The sequence below is a fragment of the Arachis stenosperma genome, chromosome 7 (genome assembly GCF_014773155.1).
Source record: "Arachis stenosperma cultivar V10309 chromosome 7, arast.V10309.gnm1.PFL2, whole genome shotgun sequence".
In the NCBI taxonomy this organism is placed as follows: Eukaryota; Viridiplantae; Streptophyta; class Magnoliopsida; order Fabales; family Fabaceae; genus Arachis; species Arachis stenosperma.
The window spans coordinates 73,232,307-73,252,709 of record NC_080383.1 but is presented as its reverse complement, the minus strand read 5'-3'; the positions used below and the strand labels follow the sequence as shown (position 1 = coordinate 73,252,709).

Genomic DNA, 20,403 nt, shown 5'->3' with positions numbered 1-20,403 from the left:
TTTGTTTGAGGGAGAAGAGGAAAAGTGCGCCATAATGAGCGTGTTTTAGAAAACGCAACTGTTGTGTGGGGCGCGTGCGTTGGACGCTCCATTCTAAGGAGTGAGTGCGCGTGATTTTTTTTTAGACTGGGCCAACTTGTAAAACTTGTAAGTCAAAAAAGGCTTGTATGTGTAGCCGACCATTATAATATATAAAAAGCTTTTTGAACACTACAAAACTCATACAAACTCATCCATATATAAAATTTACCTAATAATCATATCATCAAAAGAAATTAGAACCGAAAAAATTATATATACTAGATTTAGAATCGAAAAAATTTATTTTGATAGTATTTTGTTTTTAATTTTGTTAGAGTTTAATTTTAATTTATTATTTTTATTTTATTAAATTTAAATTTAAATATTTTAATTATGAAAAATATGATTTTAAATTTTAAATATATTAAAAAAGTTTAAACATAAATAATTATTTTATTAATTTTTTACAGATAATAACTTATTAAAAGATAAATGATAATGAATATCTAATTGTTTAAAATTCTGAATAAATATATCAAATTTAAAAGAGGAGAAGAAGCACGTGTTTGTCCGAGCAACCTGTACCAATAATGTCCTACACTCAACAGCTCTACTTCTCTACCCCTGTAGATAGATACAGGATCCATTTTTTTAATATTTAATTAAAAATTACGAAACTTAAAATATTTTAAAAATTTGATTTTTTCTCTTCTAGGTTCCCAAATCCTATGTATTGCAAGCAATACAACAAAACTCGGCAATATTATTATTCCTTAACGCTAATAAGTAATAACAATCGGCCACCCCTCCCATCCCAAAGACCCAAACACACATTAAAAAAAAAAAGGTTTTAATTTAATTTAAATTTTTTTGGGTGTTTTCTGAAATTGTCGGAATAATGGAGGTGGTGGAGGTTTCTCCCTCTGTCTTGGATCCAAACCTGGACGAAGAGGAGGTTCAGATCCGAAACGAGAATGTGGATCGGGTTAGGGTGAAGAGGAAAACCCTTGAAGCCGTTCTGGAACAGTGCCAAAGAGCCCTTCAACTGTTAAACGACGCTTCATCTTCTTGTAATTCCGATGATGAACAACAACACGATTCTGATTGCGATGCACCTGGTGCTATAACGCCTGCCGATCCTGAAACCGATCAGGTAAATTTTGTTGTTTTTATGGATGATTTATTACTGTGCGAGTGGAACCCTAGATTGACTTTGAATTCTACTTCGTTCTCAATTTTTTTTCTATGTAACACTGATGTTATGTTATGGTTATTGGGAATTTGACTCTTTATTTTTTACTTTTTTCCCCCCTTTCGGAGCTTGTTTAATTTCGTGAAGTACCCAGCTTTCAAATTAGATGCGTGTTTTTTTCTTACTAATTTTTATTTTTTAAAATTTTGTAACTGGTTTCAAACTTTTTTAGTGAAATCATATAAAGAAAGGGACTACAAAAGATGATTTTATTTACTATGAGCAATATAGAGTATTTAATGAAAAAGTAAGGGTATTTAATAATACTTTGGGAAGTGTGAGCATGCAATAAATGCTTTTAATAATTCTTTTTATTCTGGTTTTTCTTTTGGGGTTTAGTAATTTGGGGGATGATTAGGAAGCTTAATTGTTCATGCTGAAATGATGTTCTTACCTTGGTGGTGTTATCTGCTTGATGCTTGATGTTGGAGAAAATTTTTGTAACTAGCTAGTTTTGTCATTGAATTTATCACCATTCACGTGCACTGCAATGGATTTTTCCCTCTGTTGCATACTAACGTTTCCAATGGCCAAAATTTTGCTACAAAATTTCGATATTCTCCTTTGTAACACCGCATTCTGTGTGCTTCAATGCAGTTATGTGACTTACTCAAATCTAGAGTCGAAGGCCCTGACTTCCTTGAAAAGTTAGAGTTGGCCCAGGCGACAGTTTCACAGAATGCAGCTTTTGGTATGCATCCAAATGTTTTCTTTCTTTCTGTCTTGAGCATGGTATTAAGATATTGTCAAGTTATTTATGGAATGGTTATAATGGAGACAAGTTATTTGAATTAATCAGTTGTTCTCTTTACTATAGAACTTTAGAATGCTAATGAGCGAAAAATGCTTGTGTTATGGCAGAAGAATGTAGTTCTTGGGATTTGGTTAGTGAAAATGATCTTTGGGATGGTGAAGATGTTGATTCAGACCAAGATGATTACGTTCTTGTTAGACAAGAAGACATAGTGGAGGGTATTGCTTGCTTCATGGCTGCATATTTGTTATCCCTTAAGCAGACTAAAGTAAGTATTCTGTATATCCTCTTGTTATTCAGTAGGCTTTGCCAGATATACATACGAATTTAATACTTAGCTATATTTCAGATTCATTGTGCTAGATTCTGAATCAAATTCTTAAGTGTTGTTTTATAAGTTAAGAAAAAAGGATTTCCAAATCCTTTGAGCTAAAAGTACCTTCTGACCAAATTCTAATACATTTCAGTCACCGTGAAATATCCAAACAACGTGTAGTTCTTAAAATCCAACCATAGCTTCATTTGAGTAATGCTTAGAAGTGTATGATGTAAAGAGTGTTAACTATGAACAACAGAAAATATTTTATTTAGTGTAATTGTATCTGGAGTTCCTACTCTCTCTAATACTTTGCTTCTTTCAGGATTTGACTCCTAATCAACTCCAGGAAGGTGAGTCTACTGTTTCCCTCCTACTGTCATCTTATTTCTGTTATTTATCTAAGTATGAGTGAAAACAATTTGCTAAATTCGTATTCTCACTATATTTATCAGCACTCTGCAAGACATTTTCGGTAAAACAGAAAAAGGGAAAGCTTCGAAAAGCATGGGATGGTAGCAAAGTCATCTATAATGTTGCATCATGGGGGGCTACAGCCATTGGGTAAGTGTCTATACCGTAAACCCTGAAAGTTATATCCAAACAGGCAAACACCCTAGAAATATATTAATGCATTCGCATGATGCAAGACCATCCCCTGAATTAATGTTATGGCATGACTATGTACTGCCTGTTGGGAAATTACTTTTGATTCAGTATAAACAATTGCAAGGGCATTGAACTTACTCCTTCGGTTCTGTTTAATTTGTCGCTGGATACAAATAAAAGACAAAAGAGGAAGTATTAATTTCATTTTCATTGATCCTTCTCGATTGTCTACAGGATATATCAAAACCCTGTTATTGTTAAGGTTGCTACTAAAGCTTTCTGGACTTCTTGCCAAGTCATATCAAAGCTCCTCTGAAATTGTGAAATGCAGCTTGGGGAAAGGTTGTGATATAGTAGTTTTAGCATTTGTACACTGGCCTGTCCTTGCAATTCGGATTGGATTGGTTTTCCGCGCTGTTTGATGTAAATTTGGAATTCAATGTGTTTGCATCACTGATCAATCGATCTTACCTTAGTCTGATCTTGTAAATATCTCCATTGTAATGTTCCTGAGTGCAATTCAAATTCATATTCACGAACTCAAGCTTGAACATATTTTCCCTCCCGCATGACTCAACCTGCCATCTAAAAGTCATTTAAGTTACGAAATTCTATGTTTTGATATCGACTCTTTATGTAAAATTTATCGGTCCGGATTTTGTTATCTCGTCTACTTAATATTATAAAGTCACCCACCAAAATTGAATTATTTTCTATAGCATTTGTCTTTCCAAAAGTTTCTTTCATTTCAATGATAATGAGTAAATACTCGATACAGTTTTTCCGTTTTTTCGAAAGACAACACAATTCTTTTTTTTTTTGGGGGGGGGGGGGGGGTGGTGTTGAAGTTCGTGACCCTGTTTACTTAGACAATGGTGGTCTTTCTGGAAAATTCATCGTAAACTATTAACGAATTTTGCTTAATTCACACATTTTTACCACAATGGGTTTCACTTTTGAGTTCTATGCTATAGGGTGGGCCAATGCCACTTGCCCCAATGTTACCTGACTCGTACGGAAGCAGACTAACGAACTGAACTAACAACTTACTAATTGTGGAAAGTAGGAGGTTAGGAGTAGTTAGAACTTGCAACTTGACATGTACTGATCAATTCCGTTTGTTAGAATCTGTTAGAAGCCAGCTGACATGGCACTTATCTATTGTATATTTGTATGTATATAAGGGATTAACATCTCTTCTGTAATTAAGTTTTGTCAGTCAATGCATTCAAGCCGTCTTTCATTTCACTCAACTTCTCTTCATCTATCTCGCATGCTCTAGCTACTAACGGTGCATCTTTCAAACCCAAATACTCTCGAGCTCTCTTTATTTTGTCCCTCTTAATTTCTCTGGGTGGTTGTTGATGTGTTTGGTTGATTTGTATTGTGGAGTGGTAGCTGTTGTGGAATTTAGGATAAGGGAGTGGTGGTAGTGTGGGATTTGGGTGACAGCGGAATGGAGATGGAGATGGAGGTGGTGGGTGATAGTAGTGGGGTAATGATGGATAAATTTGTGCCTCATCAATCCTAATCGTCTACTTAAGGGTTGTGAGTGAATATAAGTGAATTAGTCTTTATTGGTTTTGACTGTTGTTAAACCATAGGTACTTTCACTATATATATTGTATTACTCCATTACCCAGGACTAGTGGTACAATTACAGTGTATGAGTTTCAGTTTCACTTCCGTGTCTCAAGTCTTCTTTTCTAATTTTTCTGCGTCAGTGAATGAAAACACTCTCATGCTTCCAATTCTTTACTCTATCTCAATTGTTGTTATGGTATCCAGAGCCTGCTCCTTTTTAAATTATGATTTCTCCTTCATTTTCTTTCAAATTTTGTCTCAATTTTATCCCAATTTTTTTTCCTCTTGTCTCTATTCTTCCCCATTTTCTTTTTTGATTTCTTCAATTTGGTGTTCCACAATGTCAATTACTCTATCAGAATCTTCAACCAAGAGATTAATCTCCCCAATTTCTGAGAAGTTGGATCACAACAATTATAGTACATGGAGACACCAAGCTTTGCTTACAATTCGGAGTTTAAGTCTTGAAGATCATTTGTACCAAAGTAAGATTCCACAACAATACGAAGAAGATGCTGCCAAGAAGACTAAAACAGAAACTGAAGCCTTCAAACAATGGAGGTTAGATGATCTTAGTCTATCAACTTGAGTTCTTGCATCAGTCACAAAGCCCTTCAAAATCAAAATCCTTCAGTGTCATCAATTTTATGAAATTTGGAATGCACTTAATGACTATTTTGCTGAGACCTCTGCCACAAGAACTCAAAGCTTAAAAGCTCAATTAAAATCAGTAAGAAAAACTGGATTGATACCAGATTATCTCTCAAAAATTTAAGATCTTGTTGACTCTACAATCCATTGGATACCAAATTCAACAAGATGACTATATCTCAGCAATTCTTGATGGTTTACCTGAGGAGTATACTGTCTTTATTACTTCTGTAATGTCAAAATTATCAACCTACAGTGTGCCTGAAGTTGAGTCTTTTCTCAAAGCCTGTGATGATATGTTGGAAAGATACAAGAAACCACAAGGTGGCATCCCCATGGCAAATCTAGCACAAGCATCATCATCGTATACCGTTCAATCTCAGAGAGGCTCTTTTATTCAAAGAGGAAGAGGGAGAAGATTTGAAAGAGGAAGTCATTTTTCTAATCAAAGTAATCGACCTCAGTGTCAACTTTGTGGTTGCCAAGGCCATGTGGTTCAAACTTGCTTTCATAGATTCGATCCTAACTTTCAAGCTTATGGAAATAGCTCACAATCACAACAATCCACATTCCCTTACTCTAACACACAACCACCACTACCATCATCACAGTTTCATCAGCCAAGAGCTTATTTCTCAAATTCTCGAAATTATCAAGAATCTGTATTGTACCCAGATTCAGGAGCAAGTCACCATGTCACACCAGATTCACTTAACTTGCTGAATTCGAACTCTTCAATTCCAGATTCTGATAAATTATTTGTAGGTAATGGTCAAGGTACGAAAAATTCTAACTCAAGGAACTTCAATTCTTTGTGATAAAAACAGTAAAATCAATTTTTTAAATAAATTACTTCATGTTCCTGAAATCACACAGAATTTATTAAGTGTATCTCAATTTATTTTAGATAACCATGTATATTATGAATTTTGGCCTTATGATTGTATTGGCATGATCAGGACTCTCAAGAAATTCTTCTCCAAGGCAAAGATAGAAATATCATATACTCCTTTAAAAATTAGTTTATTCCTGCGCCTAATAAGTCCTTCATGCACAGTTCTTTGAATAATTCTGTTTTTTGTAAGCATAGCATTATAAATTCTTCTATTAAGAAAGCATTTGTAGCGCAAAACAACAAAAATGTAATCCTTGACCTTTGGCATAAACGCCTGGGTCATAGTTAAATAAAAAATGTACTTTCTATCTTGAAAACATGTGGAGTTTCTGCTCAATTTGATTCTAATTTTGTTTAAATATGTAAATATTGTGCTATGGGAAAAATGCATCAGTTGCCTTTTGCAAAATCTGAATCAGTCTATATAGCATCCTTAGACCTTGTTTTTGTTGATATTTGGGGGCCTGCATCTATGATGTTTAGAAATGGATATAGATACTACATCTCATTTGTGGATGCTCATACAAAATACATAACTATTTTCTTACTAACTCATAAATCTCAGTCACTACAAGCATTGAAAATTTATAAAGTATTTATGAAAACTCAAACAGGATTGAAGATTAAGGCTTTGCAAACTAATAGAGGTATGAAATTCTTGTCACACTCCTTCACTCAATTTTTAACTGAACATGGTATTATGCATAGAATTTCATGTCCCTATACACATCAACAACAAGGTAGTGTAAAGAGACGACATAGGCATATAACTGAAGTAGGATTGTCACTTTTGGCTACTGCTGCATTACCAATGTTATTTTGGGAAGACTCCTTTACATCAGCAGTATATATCTTCAATAGATTACCAAATTCTGCATTAGACAATAAATCACCTTTTGAAACTTTATTTGAAAAATTATCAGATTATAAGGACTTTAAAATATTTGGATGTGCTTGCTTTCCTTATTTAAGATCTTCTAACAAAGTAAAATTTGCATTCAAATAAAAAGAAGTGCTTATTTCTTGGCTATGATAGTAACTACAAGGGTTATAAGTGCATGACTAAAGATAGAAAAATTCACTATTCGAGACATGTGATATTTGATGAAACTGAATTTCCTTACAATTCTTTATTTCACAATAAAAATATAGTAGTGAACCAGGATACAGTTAAAGATCTGTCAGCTTTTACATTCAACATTTCACCCAAGACTTCTAACCCTATCCAAACTCTACCTTTTCTAGATATCTCAGATTCTCCCTCATCAAGCAAAGCACACATATGTATATGATGTATGTCTGCCCTATGACCCATGAGTTTCTTCTGTCGGTTATAAAGTCAAACCCGACATGTTCGGTAGCTAACCCTAAACAGAACACTAAATACAGAGCAAGTGGGACACACCGCAACCCTTGCATCTTACCCGCATACCCGGAGCAAGCAAAAACCTCACCACTGTCTCTTACCTAGGCGGTATTATAGTTCTCGACCCGGAGCTAGCGACGCAGAACTCAGCCCTTGCATCTTACCCGAAGCCTCAAACTTTTTTGGAGCAAGTGGATAATCACCACTAGGGGTGTGCAAAAAAACTGGTTTCACTGAACTGAATTGAAACTGAACTGAAACTGTTTTAAATAAACTAGTTTTTTTTAAATAAAAGACTGAACTGAAACCATAGTTTTTATGAAAACCAGTTTATTAAAAACCAATTTTTATGGTTCAGTTTAGTTTTAAACCAAATTAAAACTGATTTTATTTAAACTCTAAAATTAGTTTTTACATACTCTTTCTCTCTCTCTCTCTTTCTCTCTCTCTCCCCCTTTCACTCTCTCTCTCCCCTTCCTCTCTCTCCCTCTTTTTTCCAAAACAAGAGAGAGAATGAGGGAGAGAAAAAAGAGAAAAAAGAGGAGAAAAGGAGAGATAGGAAAAAGAGAGAAAGAGGAGGAGGAGGAGAGAGAGAAAGAGAGAGAAGGGAGGGGGAGAAAGAGCGCAAGAGAGAGAGAGAAAGTGAGAGAGACAGAGAGAAAGAGAGAGGAGGGGAAGAGGGAAGGAGAGAGAGGGAAAGAGATATAGAGAGAAAGAGGGATAGGGGAGAGAGAATGAGAGAATGAGAGAAAGGGATAGAGGGAGAAAAGGTAGAGAGAGAAAGAAAGGGGAGGGGGAGAAAGATGAGCAGGGGAGAGAGAGAGGGGAGGGAAAGAGAGAGAAAGATAAGAAGAGAGAGAGAAGGAGAGGGAGAAAAGGAAAAGGGGGAGAGAGAGAGGAAGACAAAGAGAGAGGAAGGGGAGAAAGAGGGGGAGAGAGAGAGATAGAAAGAGAGAGAGAAAGAGAGAAGAGGAAGAGTGAGAGGGAAGGAGAGAGAGAAAGGGAGAGAAGGAGAGAGAGAGAGAGAGAGAGAAAGGAGGGAGAAAGAGGGATAGGGAGAGAAGAGGAGAAAGAGAGGAAGAGGGGAAGAAAAAAGAAAAAAAAGAGAGAGAAGGGAGAGAGAGAGAGAGAGAAATAGAAAGAGGGGGAGAAAGAGGGGAAGAAAGAGAATGTAAAATCTAATTCTATATATTTTAAAAGAGAGAGGAAACGAGAGAGAGAGAGAAGGAGAGAGAAAGAGAGGAGGGGGAGAGGAAAGGAGAAGATGGAGAGAGAGAGAGAAGAAGAAGAAGAAGAGGGATAGGAGAGAGAGAGAATGAGAGAAAGGGATAGAGAAGGAGAAAAGAGGGAGAGAGAGAGAGAGAGAGAGAGAGAGACAAAGAAAGGGGAGGGAAAAAAGAAGGGAATGGGGAGAGAGAGAAAAGGAAAAGAGAGAGGAGGGAGAGAGAGAAAGGAGGGGGAGCGAGGGAGAGAAGAAGAGAGAGAGGGAAGAAGGGAGATAGAGAGAGGAGGGGGAGAGAGAGGGAGAGAAGGAGAGAGAGAGAAAGGAGGCGGAGAGAAGAAGAGAAGGGAGAGAGAGAGAGAAGGGAGAGAGAGAGAGAGAGAGAGAGAGAGGGGTAGAGAGAAAATATAAAAATTGATTTTATATATGTTAAAAGTTAAAACTAGTTTTAGCCTATAAACCAGTTTAAACTGGTTTTTTCAATTAAAACTGGTTTCATTTTTATGAACCGGTTTAAACTAGTGCACTGTATTGTAAACTGGTTTAAAATCAGTTTCTTATTTGACAAAGTAGTTTGGTTCAGTTTCTAAACCAGTTAAAATGGTTTAGTGCAGTTTCAGTTTAGTTTATGAAAAAACTAAACCATGAATACCCCTAATTACCACTGCATCTTACCCGGCTTATTGACTCTTAACCGAAGCAAGTGGATAACACCACTGCATCTTACCCAGAGTGACATTCAGAAGTTCATTCTCATTATCATTACAATTTCATTCAAAATCATACTTTAAAATCATAATCTCATCATTCTTCATTGTCATTCAATCATCATCATTCCTCCCATTCTGTTCATTAATAATTCAAACTCAAAACACCATTCATTCTTTTCTAAATAAAACAAACTCAAAGCGTAATCGTTTTCTTAATAACCCAAAATCAAATTATAAAATCCTTAAAAAACAAATCTTACTAAATAACCACTCCAAATGAAGCCTCCTATTTTCATAAAATTTTTGGTAAATCTCCTCTAAAACTTGGACTTTTGCCACCCTTCAAGGGTCCCAACCACCAAACCAAACACCTCTCAATCATTCAAATAATTCCTAGTATCAAATTATTTCAAAATCAAACCAACTCCAATATAAAATCGTTTACAAAATCAAACTACACATTTCTCAATCAATCCATTTGATTCAATTTCACAAGTCTACCATCAACCCTTAACACATTAACAATCATTATTAATTTATACTCATCAGAATCATAATCCAACTCATACAAATTCATTCATCCTTTATACACACATTATATACCATATACACAATCTATCAATAATTTTTTTTAGTTCAATCATATCTTAAGGTCTTCTAGCTTAAGTTTTCACGTAACATTAAACATTAACTACGAGAAACCAAAATCATACCTTAGCCGATTTTTCCCTAATCCACAAGGCACTGCAAGCCCTCGATGCACAAGCTCCAAACTTTCACCAAGTGAATTTCTAGCTCTGAATACCCGAGTTCAAGCCTCCAAGATCATCATTATTGTTCCAATTCACATTTACACAACCTAATTTCACACAATTGCATATACAACGACTAATTTTACTATCCAATCTCGTAAAATTAAAGAATTCACAAGGGTTATAAGTTCCTTACCATTACCCATGAATAATTGGGCAAAACTCGATAATTTTCAATTGTCAGAGTTCACCTAAATCATCAAAATTATTTGATTCTTCAATACTATAAACCTTAAAATTCGAAACTGAGATGAGAATATCTGGGTGAGAAAATTCAAGTTTCTTACCAAATTTTTTAGTGGATCTTGTAGAAGATTTCGAGACGAATGCGTGGCCACTGACGGCTCGTCAATCGGAGTTTCCGATTGAAAGTTATGAGCAAAAGGGGATTAAGTTATGCCAAAATCTTTAACATCAGTATCAAAATTTATGTTTTAATTAATTCTACTTCATTAAATTATAAAATTAAATTTTTTAATTTTTTTGGATTAATAATTTATTTATTAGCTAATTATTCACTAATTACTCAGAGTTTACAAGCAATGATAATTTGCAATCCTTTGGCATGTTCAATTATAGCTAGTTGTACCTGCAATTTTTTTTAATGAAAAAAAATCAAATATACATAACTAAATTTAAAGTTTTAGACTTTACGTATACAATATATGGAGTTAAATTGTGAAACTAAATATATGTTTTAATATATAATTGATTTAATAAGTAAAAAAATATATAGAAAGAGCACTATCTCTATTTTTGGTCTATTATGATTGACAAAAGATATGAAAAAGAAAAATATATAAAAGTAGATGAAAACATAAAAATAGGAAATGAATTAAGGAAGAAATTAATGTAGATAAAAATTACACATTGTTAGTAAAATATCTACACTATATTGGCCGTGGAATCACTCACTCACATAAATAACGCTATCATATTTTTCAACTTTCAAACTTACTAATACTCATAAAATAAAGGAGCACCTCTCAATTCTCATAATACAATTTTATTATTTGAAACACACATAATACACAAAGCATGTATGGCTTTATATAGATTAAACTTTTTAATAAAATAATAAATTTTTTTCTTAACAACTAAGATTATATTAGGGATGATAATGAAGTTTGTAGAGCTTGTATGCTTTGTCATTATTCTTTTAATAATTAAATACCCCTTTTGAACATTCTTGGTAATTCTTTAAATTTCTAACATCTTCTAGTAAATAGATGATTATTATTTTCAATTCAAACTTTGTTTCTTCAATTCTTTAATCATATTTCATGAAGATTCTAGTTCATGCAAGTTGATTTAAAATTTTGTTTCTAGTCCATACAAGTAGATTTCAAAGCAGTCGATACTTAGTTTTTGTTTGTATCCCTTTGCAACTAATCTTGCTTTGAAACGATCAACTTTACTACTGGGTTTGTACTTAGTCTTGTAAATCCACTTTACTCCAATCAGCTTCTTATCTGCTGGTAAATTTGTCAACTCCCATGTGTCATTCTTTTCAATGACATGAATCTCCTCATCCATTACTTTCTTCCAATTGTTATCTCTAGAGGCTTCTTCAAAGTTCAACGGCTCACAATCTGAAAATAGAGCAAAATTTATGATTTCTTCATCGAACGAATTGCCAACTTCATAATCTACTAATCTAGCAGGTAGTCTCTACTCTCTTTGCGATATTCTAGATGATTCTGGTTGTTCAATTGTGTCAGGTTGCCTTTCTTCTAATTCATCACATGTATTTGGAATTATAGTCAGCTGTATTTCTGTCTTTGTGTTCCAGTCCCACATGTCTTTCTCGTCAAACAACACGTCTCTGCTGATAATCACTTTCTTTTATTCTGGATTATACAGCTTGTATGCTTTTGAGTCTGTGCTATAGCCGATAAAGATACACTTCTTGCCTTTGTCATCTAACTTCTTCCTTACTTGATCTGGAACGTGGGCATAAGCTATACACCCAAAGACTCTAAAATGATGGATGGAAGGCCGCTTTCCACTCCAAGCTTCCTCTACGATTTTATCTCGAACACTCTTTGTTAGACACCTGTTTAAAATATGAACTGCTGTTGTGACTGCTTCTACCCTAAATTCTTTAGGCATTTGTTTTTACTTGAGCATGTATCTGACCATATCCATCATGGTTCTATTTTTTCTTTCAACAACTCCATTTTGTTGAGGAGTATATCTAGTTGTTAGTTGGTGTTGAATTTTATGTTGCTTAAAGTAATCTGAACACGCAAAATATTATGTCCCTCTATCTGTTCTGAGAATTTTGATTTTACAGCCACTTTATTTTTTGACAAACGCCTTGAATGTCTTCAAGATATCACATGCTTCTGATTTCTGCTTCAAAAAGTATACCCGTGTATATCTACTAAAATTATCAATAAAAGTGATAAAATTCCTGCTACCACCATTGCTTGAAACTTCAACAAAACAGATATCTGAATGCACAATTTCAAGTAATCTTCTAGCTCTCCATGCCTTTCTTGTAGGCAATGGATCTCTGTGCTTTTTCCAGTTGACAAATTTTACAAATAAAATTGGGAATATGAACCCGTGGTAGACCAGAAACAAGTCCTTTTCTTGACTGGTAGTTCAGGCCAAAAAAATGAAAATGTCCAAACCGCATATTCCACTGCTAGTTATCATCAAGTATCACAGAACTCATGCAAGAGGGATTAACATGTTGAATTTTTAATGGAAACATTCTGTTTGATGTCGTCTTTACTTTATCTATGAACCTTCTGTTGTTGTCAAACACAGTGCAATATCCATGATAAGTTATCATCTTATATCCCTTCTCAAATAATTGCCCCATACTCAGTAAATTATAATCAAGTTCAGAAGCATAGAAAACATCATAAATATAACTCAAAGAACTATCCTTCAATCTAATTAGTATGTGCCCTTTTTCTTCAATAGGGATCTTTGTACTATTACCAAACTTCAATAATAGTTTAACTGAATCATCTAGCGAAGAAAATAACTCCATTTTACCAGACATATGATTACTACAAGCATGATCCAAGTACCATATATTTTCGTCTTCAGCACGTGAATTACTTGTAAAAAAATAAAGTCTGAGTACCCGGATTATCATCAGTATTTTGATGTTGATTTTTTGCGACATGTGCTTGATTGTTATTCATCATTTTAAATCTGTAATATGCTACTTCGTATCCATACTTTTCACAATGAAAGTAGTTGAAATTGATTCGTTCTTGATAAAAATTGTCTCGACCTCTTCCTCGGTTGAATGGCCTGAAATTTGTTCCATGTAAGAACTAGAATAACTGCTTTAATAAAATAATAATTTTAACTATTCGAAATAGGTTCGAAAATATGAAAATATTATTTTGAAAATAAAAATGTGAAATTTGAATTCAATAAATTTTTCTGAGTGAAAAAATGTATCTCTTATAAAAAGTTTTTGTAAAAATGCGTACCGACACTTAAGCAGGCAGTACCGCCTCTAGTCCGTTCGGTACCTCGTATTGAAAAAAATAAGATTTTAAAATTTAATTTATTATTTTAAAAGGACAAAAATAATTTAGAATTAAAAATCGGGTGCTAATTTTAAAGGTTTTGCCCCAAAGTTGGGCCAAATGTACCTAAAAGGCTAACGGGTTGGATCGAGCCCAAAACGGACCCAAGATCCAACATATATATACTCTATTTATGAGCTTCAAGCTCATTTTAATGGAAAGAGAGAGAGAAAACTCGGATAGATGAGGGTGAGGGGTGAAACCCCGTTGTTACTATTCATTTCCTCTTTCTTTTGGCCATAACTTGAGCTACGGTGCTCCGATTGACGAGCCGTTTGCGGTCACGCAAAGCTGATCTTCATCTCTATCCAAACAAAGTAGGAATATTTTTGAAATCCATGCTCCAGTTTCCAGGCCTAGCAGTTTTGTGTTTTTTCTTTTAATTTTTTAGTAGATTTTGTGATTTTGTTTGTTTAGGAGTGATCTAGCATTGGAATCTTATTGGGTTTTCTCTCTAATATCGTTGGGTAAGGTAAGTCTCTTATATCTTTTGTAGTTTTATATTTTGGGTTAGCCATAGTCATGTTTTTGTATGTTATATAATGTTAGATTGAGGTTTGGTGTTTGTTAGAGTGAGCTGGATCGTTTTGAAGCTTTGAGTTTGAGCTTGGTGTTTTGAGTTGCGTGAGAATCAGCCAAGGTATGATTTCGGTTTTCATTATGTAATATATAATGTTTCTGGACACTTAGACTAGTGGACCCTAAGATAGGATTGAATGCTGTTGGTATATGATTAATTATATGTGCATTTATATTTAATGATGAAGAGTATGATATGGAGTGATAAAATGTGTGATATATAAGTTATAATGATAATAAAATGAGTATTGGTGTTGTTTATGATTATGATGATTGATGAACTATGATGTTGTTAGTGAATGGTGTTGATTATTGAGTTTGAATAATGATAATTATGAGTATTTATGGTGAGATATAATAAATAATGTGTATGATGAGTAAATTGTGCAAATTGTTGATGATTGAGATCTTGATTGAGAATTATGGTTTTGTGTTGATTTATAGTGGAAAGGTTGAGTGAATTAGGTGTGGAAGTGATGGAAGTACAATTGATTGGTAATGTGTAGTGGGTTATAGTGTTTTATGACGTTTGGTTATGTTTTGGTTTGGTTTGGTTTGGTTATGGAATTTGGAAATTTGAGAACCTCGATATTTTTGTGTAAAACTTGATTTTTGGTGAACTTTGACAGATCATAACTCGAGCCTCAGACATTGAAAATAAATTATTTTTTATTTTAAATTAAAGGTGATTCCAAGAGCTTTAAAATGATATAAAGTTTGTTGAAAATGGAGTTTTGTAGAGGAAGTTATGAATATTTAAAGTTTGGGGTCTAAAACTGAAATTTCTGCAACTTAACTTTTCTGGATTCTGATATACATGCGTACGTTGTCCAGGTATGCATACGCGAAATGGCCCAATTTTCGTGTATGCGTACGTGAACGTATTGTATGCGTACGCAGACGTACCTTTTTCAACGTGTGCGTACGCACGATAGGGGTGCGTACGCACAACCCCTGCTTTGGCTGAAAATGTTTTTCTTCACTTTTAAGGGCTCCCTAGCCTTCCAAACTTCCATAACTTTTTCTTAAGACTTGTGGCTACTAATTAGACTCTAAGACTAGTGAAGATAGGTTAGTTAATTTTAATTGGTGATTTTTTTCTATAATATGAGTTTAGAGCCAGTGACTTAGGTTTTGGAAGGTTTGTGGAAGAGATTAGTGAATGTAGTGTGGTGAGGTATTTCTTTGACGAGACTTTGAGATTAGGAATGATTATGTCGTATTTGAGGAACTTGAGGATTGAAGATGGTGATGGTGATTATGAGATTGGAACTTGAGAACCTGGAAAAGGATGATAAATCTGTTGGATAATGAGAGTGTGCAGGGCATTATATCCCTGGCGCAGCAGATTCTCTACTGCAAGAGTGTGCAGGACACTATATCCTGGGATTCTGAGACTTGAAGGTTGAGAATAGATGGATATGAAAAGATGGTGAACTTGTTGGATATGGAATGACAGTGAGCAAGGCACTATATCCCTGGTATGAAATTATGTTTGATAACCTTTTCTGCCGCATGAGTGTGCAGGGTACTATATCCTTGGCATGGCAGATCTTCTGTCGCAGGAGTGTGCAGGGCACTATATCCCTGGCGTGGCAGAAAAGGCGACATCCGAAAGGATGTGTTGGGTTGGAATTTATGGACCGACAAGTGATATCACGAGCCAATAGGACAGACATTCATCATATGCATCTTCTACATGCTTGCTTGCTTTGATTACTTGAATTATGCCTATTTGAGTAACATGCCTAAATGCTAATTGTTTACTTGCTGTATATGTATATTACATGTGTATTACTTACTTGCATTACCTGTTTTTGTCTGGTGCTGAGGAGGTTAGGTAGGCGGTGGCGATGGGATCGCTAGGGGGTTGGGTTAGAGAAGGCTGTGGGATACAGCGGTGTAAATGGTATTAGTTAGATATCCCCTAAGTTTAGATAACCCTGTTTATGGTTTATGGTTTAAGTTATTTATTTTTGTTAAGTTTGAATATCTGTATCGATGTGAAGTTTTAGGATTGCCTTTGGTGTCCTAGAACCTTACATCTTACATATTGGGCATTGTTACCATACTGAGAACCTCCGATTCTCGTACCATATATATGTTGTTGTTGTTTTTCATATGCAAGTCGTAACCCATCTCGGTGAGTTGCTAGATGGTGACGGAGCGGAGGATCTTACGCACTCTTTTGTATTTTGATTATTTGTTGTAGTATTTTCTCTCACCCTTTTATTTTATATGTTATGGCCTTAGAGGCTTGATTTGAGAGATAAGTTGTATAAACTATTTTAAACTTCCAAAACTCTTTTGTATTCCAGTTTGACTAGCCGGCCTAAACTCCGCAGGTTGTGACTAGTCCTCTTTTTGGTATATCATACTTATATATATATCTTTTTTATTTTAATAATTACCTTGTGTATCCTGGAGCTATCTACAAGGTTTTATATATATTATGTCTTGTTCTGTCCGTGATTACGCATTTAGTTATCGTGTGTGAACGCTTCGCGTTTTGTAATTCCACTTTATGCGACTTTGAGCTTTTATTCCTTCATCGGGCTTCTAGTTATATAAATTCTTGGATATATATTATATATATAAGTTTTAGAAATGTCGTGGCACTTTATTATCCTTTGCTTTATGACTAGAGGTAAGGTTTAGGGTAATGGGGTGTTACATTCCACCTCTTCCTTGAATAGGTGGTGTAAAATTATTATAACTTTCTTGGTTGTAATTGCCACAACCTCTACCTCTATTTTGAATATTGAAGCCACAACATCGTCCTTCTTGTGTACGACTTGATTCTGCAACATTGTTTAAATTCACTCGGCTTTTCAAGGCTTCTTCCGTTGATTTTTTTACTTCTCCAATATTTCGCTAATGTGGTTTCCGTGGTTCCTTGCAACTCTGCGATCGTCATGGTATCCATATCGTGTGACTCTAGTATCGTAGTCACCACATGGTCATATTTCATCGGCATGGTGCGAGAATTTTCTCCACCACTTTACTATTGGACATATCTTCTCCATAGACTCTCATCTTATTGACAAGATCTGTAACACGAGTGAAATATTGTTCAATAGTTTCTGAGCTAGACATCTCGTACTTTTCATATTCTCTTTTCAAAGACTGTAATTTTACTTTCTGAACTTTATCTACGTCTTTGTATGATAGCTTCAACGTGTTCCATGCTTCTTTTGCACTTTTGGCATTTGCTATTTTGTTAAACACCATATAATCTACTCCTTGATGAATTTGAGATAACGACAATTGATCTCTCCTCTGTTGGGCAGCATCTGCTCCTTCTTGAAAACCTGGTTCAATGAAATTTTACAGGTTCTGGACCTTCAAATGGGTAGACATCAAAGTCTCCCAATAACTATAATCAAGTTTTCCATCTAACTTGAGACCAGACCACATAGTATTAAAAATGTTTGCCATACCGCCTTTATGAATAAAGAACTATGTGAGAACTCTCCCACACCTCACAAACTCTTAAACATCAGGCACTGGATTAATCAGCTCTGATACCAAATGTTAGTAAAATACACACTATATTGGCTGCAGAAACACTCACTCACATAAATAATGCTATCATATTTTTCATCTCTCAAACTTACTAATACTCATAAAATAAAGGAGAACCTCTTAATTCTTACAACAGAATTTTATTATTTGAAACACACATAATACACAAAGCATGTATAGCTTTATATAGACTAAACTTTTTAATAAAATAATAATTTCTTTTTCTTATCAACTAAGACTACATTCGTAATGATCATGAAGCTTGTAGAGCTTGCATGCTTTGTCATCATTCTTTTAATAATCAAATATCTCTCTTGAATATTTTTGGTAATTTTTTAAATTTTCAACATCTTCTAGTAAATAGATGATTATTGTTTTTAATTCAAACTTTACTTTTTCAATTCTTTAATCATGTTTCATGAAGATTTTAGTCCATGCAAGTTGATTTAAAATTTTTAATCAACACACATAGAATAAAAAGATAACAACAATATAATGAAAATGCATTAATATATATTACATTTTTACTAATTTTAAAAATGGTAATTGTGTCAACTACTGTTTATTAATAGTGAAAATGAAAAAGAATAATCTATTATATATTATTAATTTTACAATTAAAATATGTTACATATCATTTTTTATTGTAATTGAAATCAAATCTTTTTTGTTTCAAAATTAAAGAATTCTCTCTTCCTCTCACCCATTTTCTCTATCTCTCTCATTCTTTCGCTCATTCTATCTCTCTTATGTATTATTTATCAATGATTAATTACAAATTTAATAATTAACATGTGCAACATGGCATTCTCTAATTATAATTAAAGTTGAAATTAAAATTTAACTATATTATTATATTACTAATTTAACAATCAAAATGTGTGACATGATACTCTTATTAAAAATGAGATAAAATATTTTTTTCCAAAATTATAAGCTCCCTTCCTCCATTCTCTTATCTACTTCTCTCTCCTTCTCTATTTCTCTCTATCCTTTCTACTCTATACATAACTTATATTTTATATTTTATATTATTAATTTGACAAACTAAAATATATCATAAAATATTCTTTCATTACAATTAAAATAAATTTTTTTCTCCAAAATTAAGAAACTCTCTCTCTTTTTTCTTCTTTATTTTTCTCTTTTCTCTTTCATTCTTTATTTCTTTCTCTTTTTTTTTTTGTGCTATAAAAAAAATAAAATTAATAAAATAATAAATTTAAAAAAATTCATAAAGTTATAAAAAATACATTAAATTTATAATTAAATTTATTAAAAAAATAATCACACAATTTATTCACCTAAAAATGTATATTATTATTGTTATTATATTCATACATTTTTAGTTATTTTTATTTAATTTTAATTTTTTATCATTTATCTTTCTAAACGATATTTTCACTTCTCTTCAAATATTTATTACATATAATTTATAGAGAATGCTAATGTTGTGATTAATAACTAGAATCAAAATTTAATTGTTTCAAAAAAATTAATTTTGAGTTAATTTTGTAACTATCAATATAAAATTATATTTTTATATATATATAAAGAAAAAAAATATTATTTTTTAATAACAATTATAAAAATTAATTATTTTTAGTTATACAATAGACTTGTTCATACATTATTGGTCCAAAGAGATAAAGTCAGGTCTAATAAGAATAAAAACGCACCCAAAAGATGGCCTCATCTACTTACCTCTCGGACACAACAAAGGTAGTCCAACCCTACTTATCTGAATATGTAACTACCTCTTAAGATATCTCCCAGTTATCTAAAAAGGAGATCTCAACAACTTCCCTATCAAGAGGGAACGACTATCCACCATCAAAGGTGGAACTACTCTAAAAGGGTGGTTACCCATTCTGTTATAAATACACTGACAATCTCAAGTATATTTTAGACATAATCTACTAAAACCTGATTAAAGTCTTTGCTAATTTAAGCATTAGAGTCTCTTGTAGGTACCACTCCCCACCTCCTCACGAAGAACTTGAATGGAAGCACCTCAACATCAGCACAAAATCTTGTCTCAGAAGGAGACTGGACCTCACGTCCAAGTCCAAATAGTATCTTCGATTCTTCGAAACAAGACTTAATATCTAATTAAATGTAAATGTATATACATTAAATTATTTCATAATGAATATTAAAATTAATTATTAATAAAAAATTAAATTCTTTCACATAAAAATAATTATTAAAAGGTTTATTAGTTAACTTTTTTTTTGTCTGCAAGAATCATGTTCTTCTTAGTCAACGGAGACTTTTATCCCCTACGACCTTTTTGTAAAAGTAATTTAATTCTATAAATTTTTTGTGCTATAATATTTAATATCATGACAAAAATAATATTTTAAAAGATTTATATTTCTATAATATTATTAAGGACAAAAACACTCTAAAATACTACTCTCCATATTTCCTTTATAAATTGTTATAGATACTAAGGGTTGAACTACTAATAAATAAAATTATCTTGGCAAATAAATACAAAAAACTACAGAATTTTAATGATATCAGAAATAGTGGCAGCGGCGG

The 20,403-nt window shown here is 33.3% G+C and overlaps 1 protein-coding gene across 1 annotated transcript; it reads left to right on the top strand.

Moving 5' to 3' along the window:
* Window positions 1–728: 728 nt before the first annotated feature.
* LOC130940296 (uncharacterized) lies at window positions 729–3,481 on the top strand. The gene is made up of 6 exons (XM_057868400.1): window positions 729–1,174; window positions 1,871–1,964; window positions 2,135–2,295; window positions 2,669–2,696; window positions 2,799–2,907; window positions 3,187–3,481. The coding sequence occupies exons 1-6, from the start codon at window positions 920–922 to the stop codon at window positions 3,266–3,268; spliced, it is 729 nt and encodes a 242-aa protein (XP_057724383.1). The 5' UTR covers window positions 729–919; the 3' UTR covers window positions 3,269–3,481.
* Window positions 3,482–20,403: the final 16,922 nt, after the last annotated feature.

Coding starts and splice junctions, on each gene's coding strand:
- LOC130940296 (XM_057868400.1), top strand. CDS start 920: ATGGAGGTGGTGGAGGTTTCTCCCTCTGTCTTGGATCCAAACCTGGAC. Junction 1,175..1,870: donor CCGATCCTGAAACCGATCAG/GTAAATTTTGTT, acceptor GCTTCAATGCAG/TTATGTGACTTACTCAAATC. Junction 2,296..2,668: donor TATCCCTTAAGCAGACTAAA/GTAAGTATTCTG, acceptor TGCTTCTTTCAG/GATTTGACTCCTAATCAACT.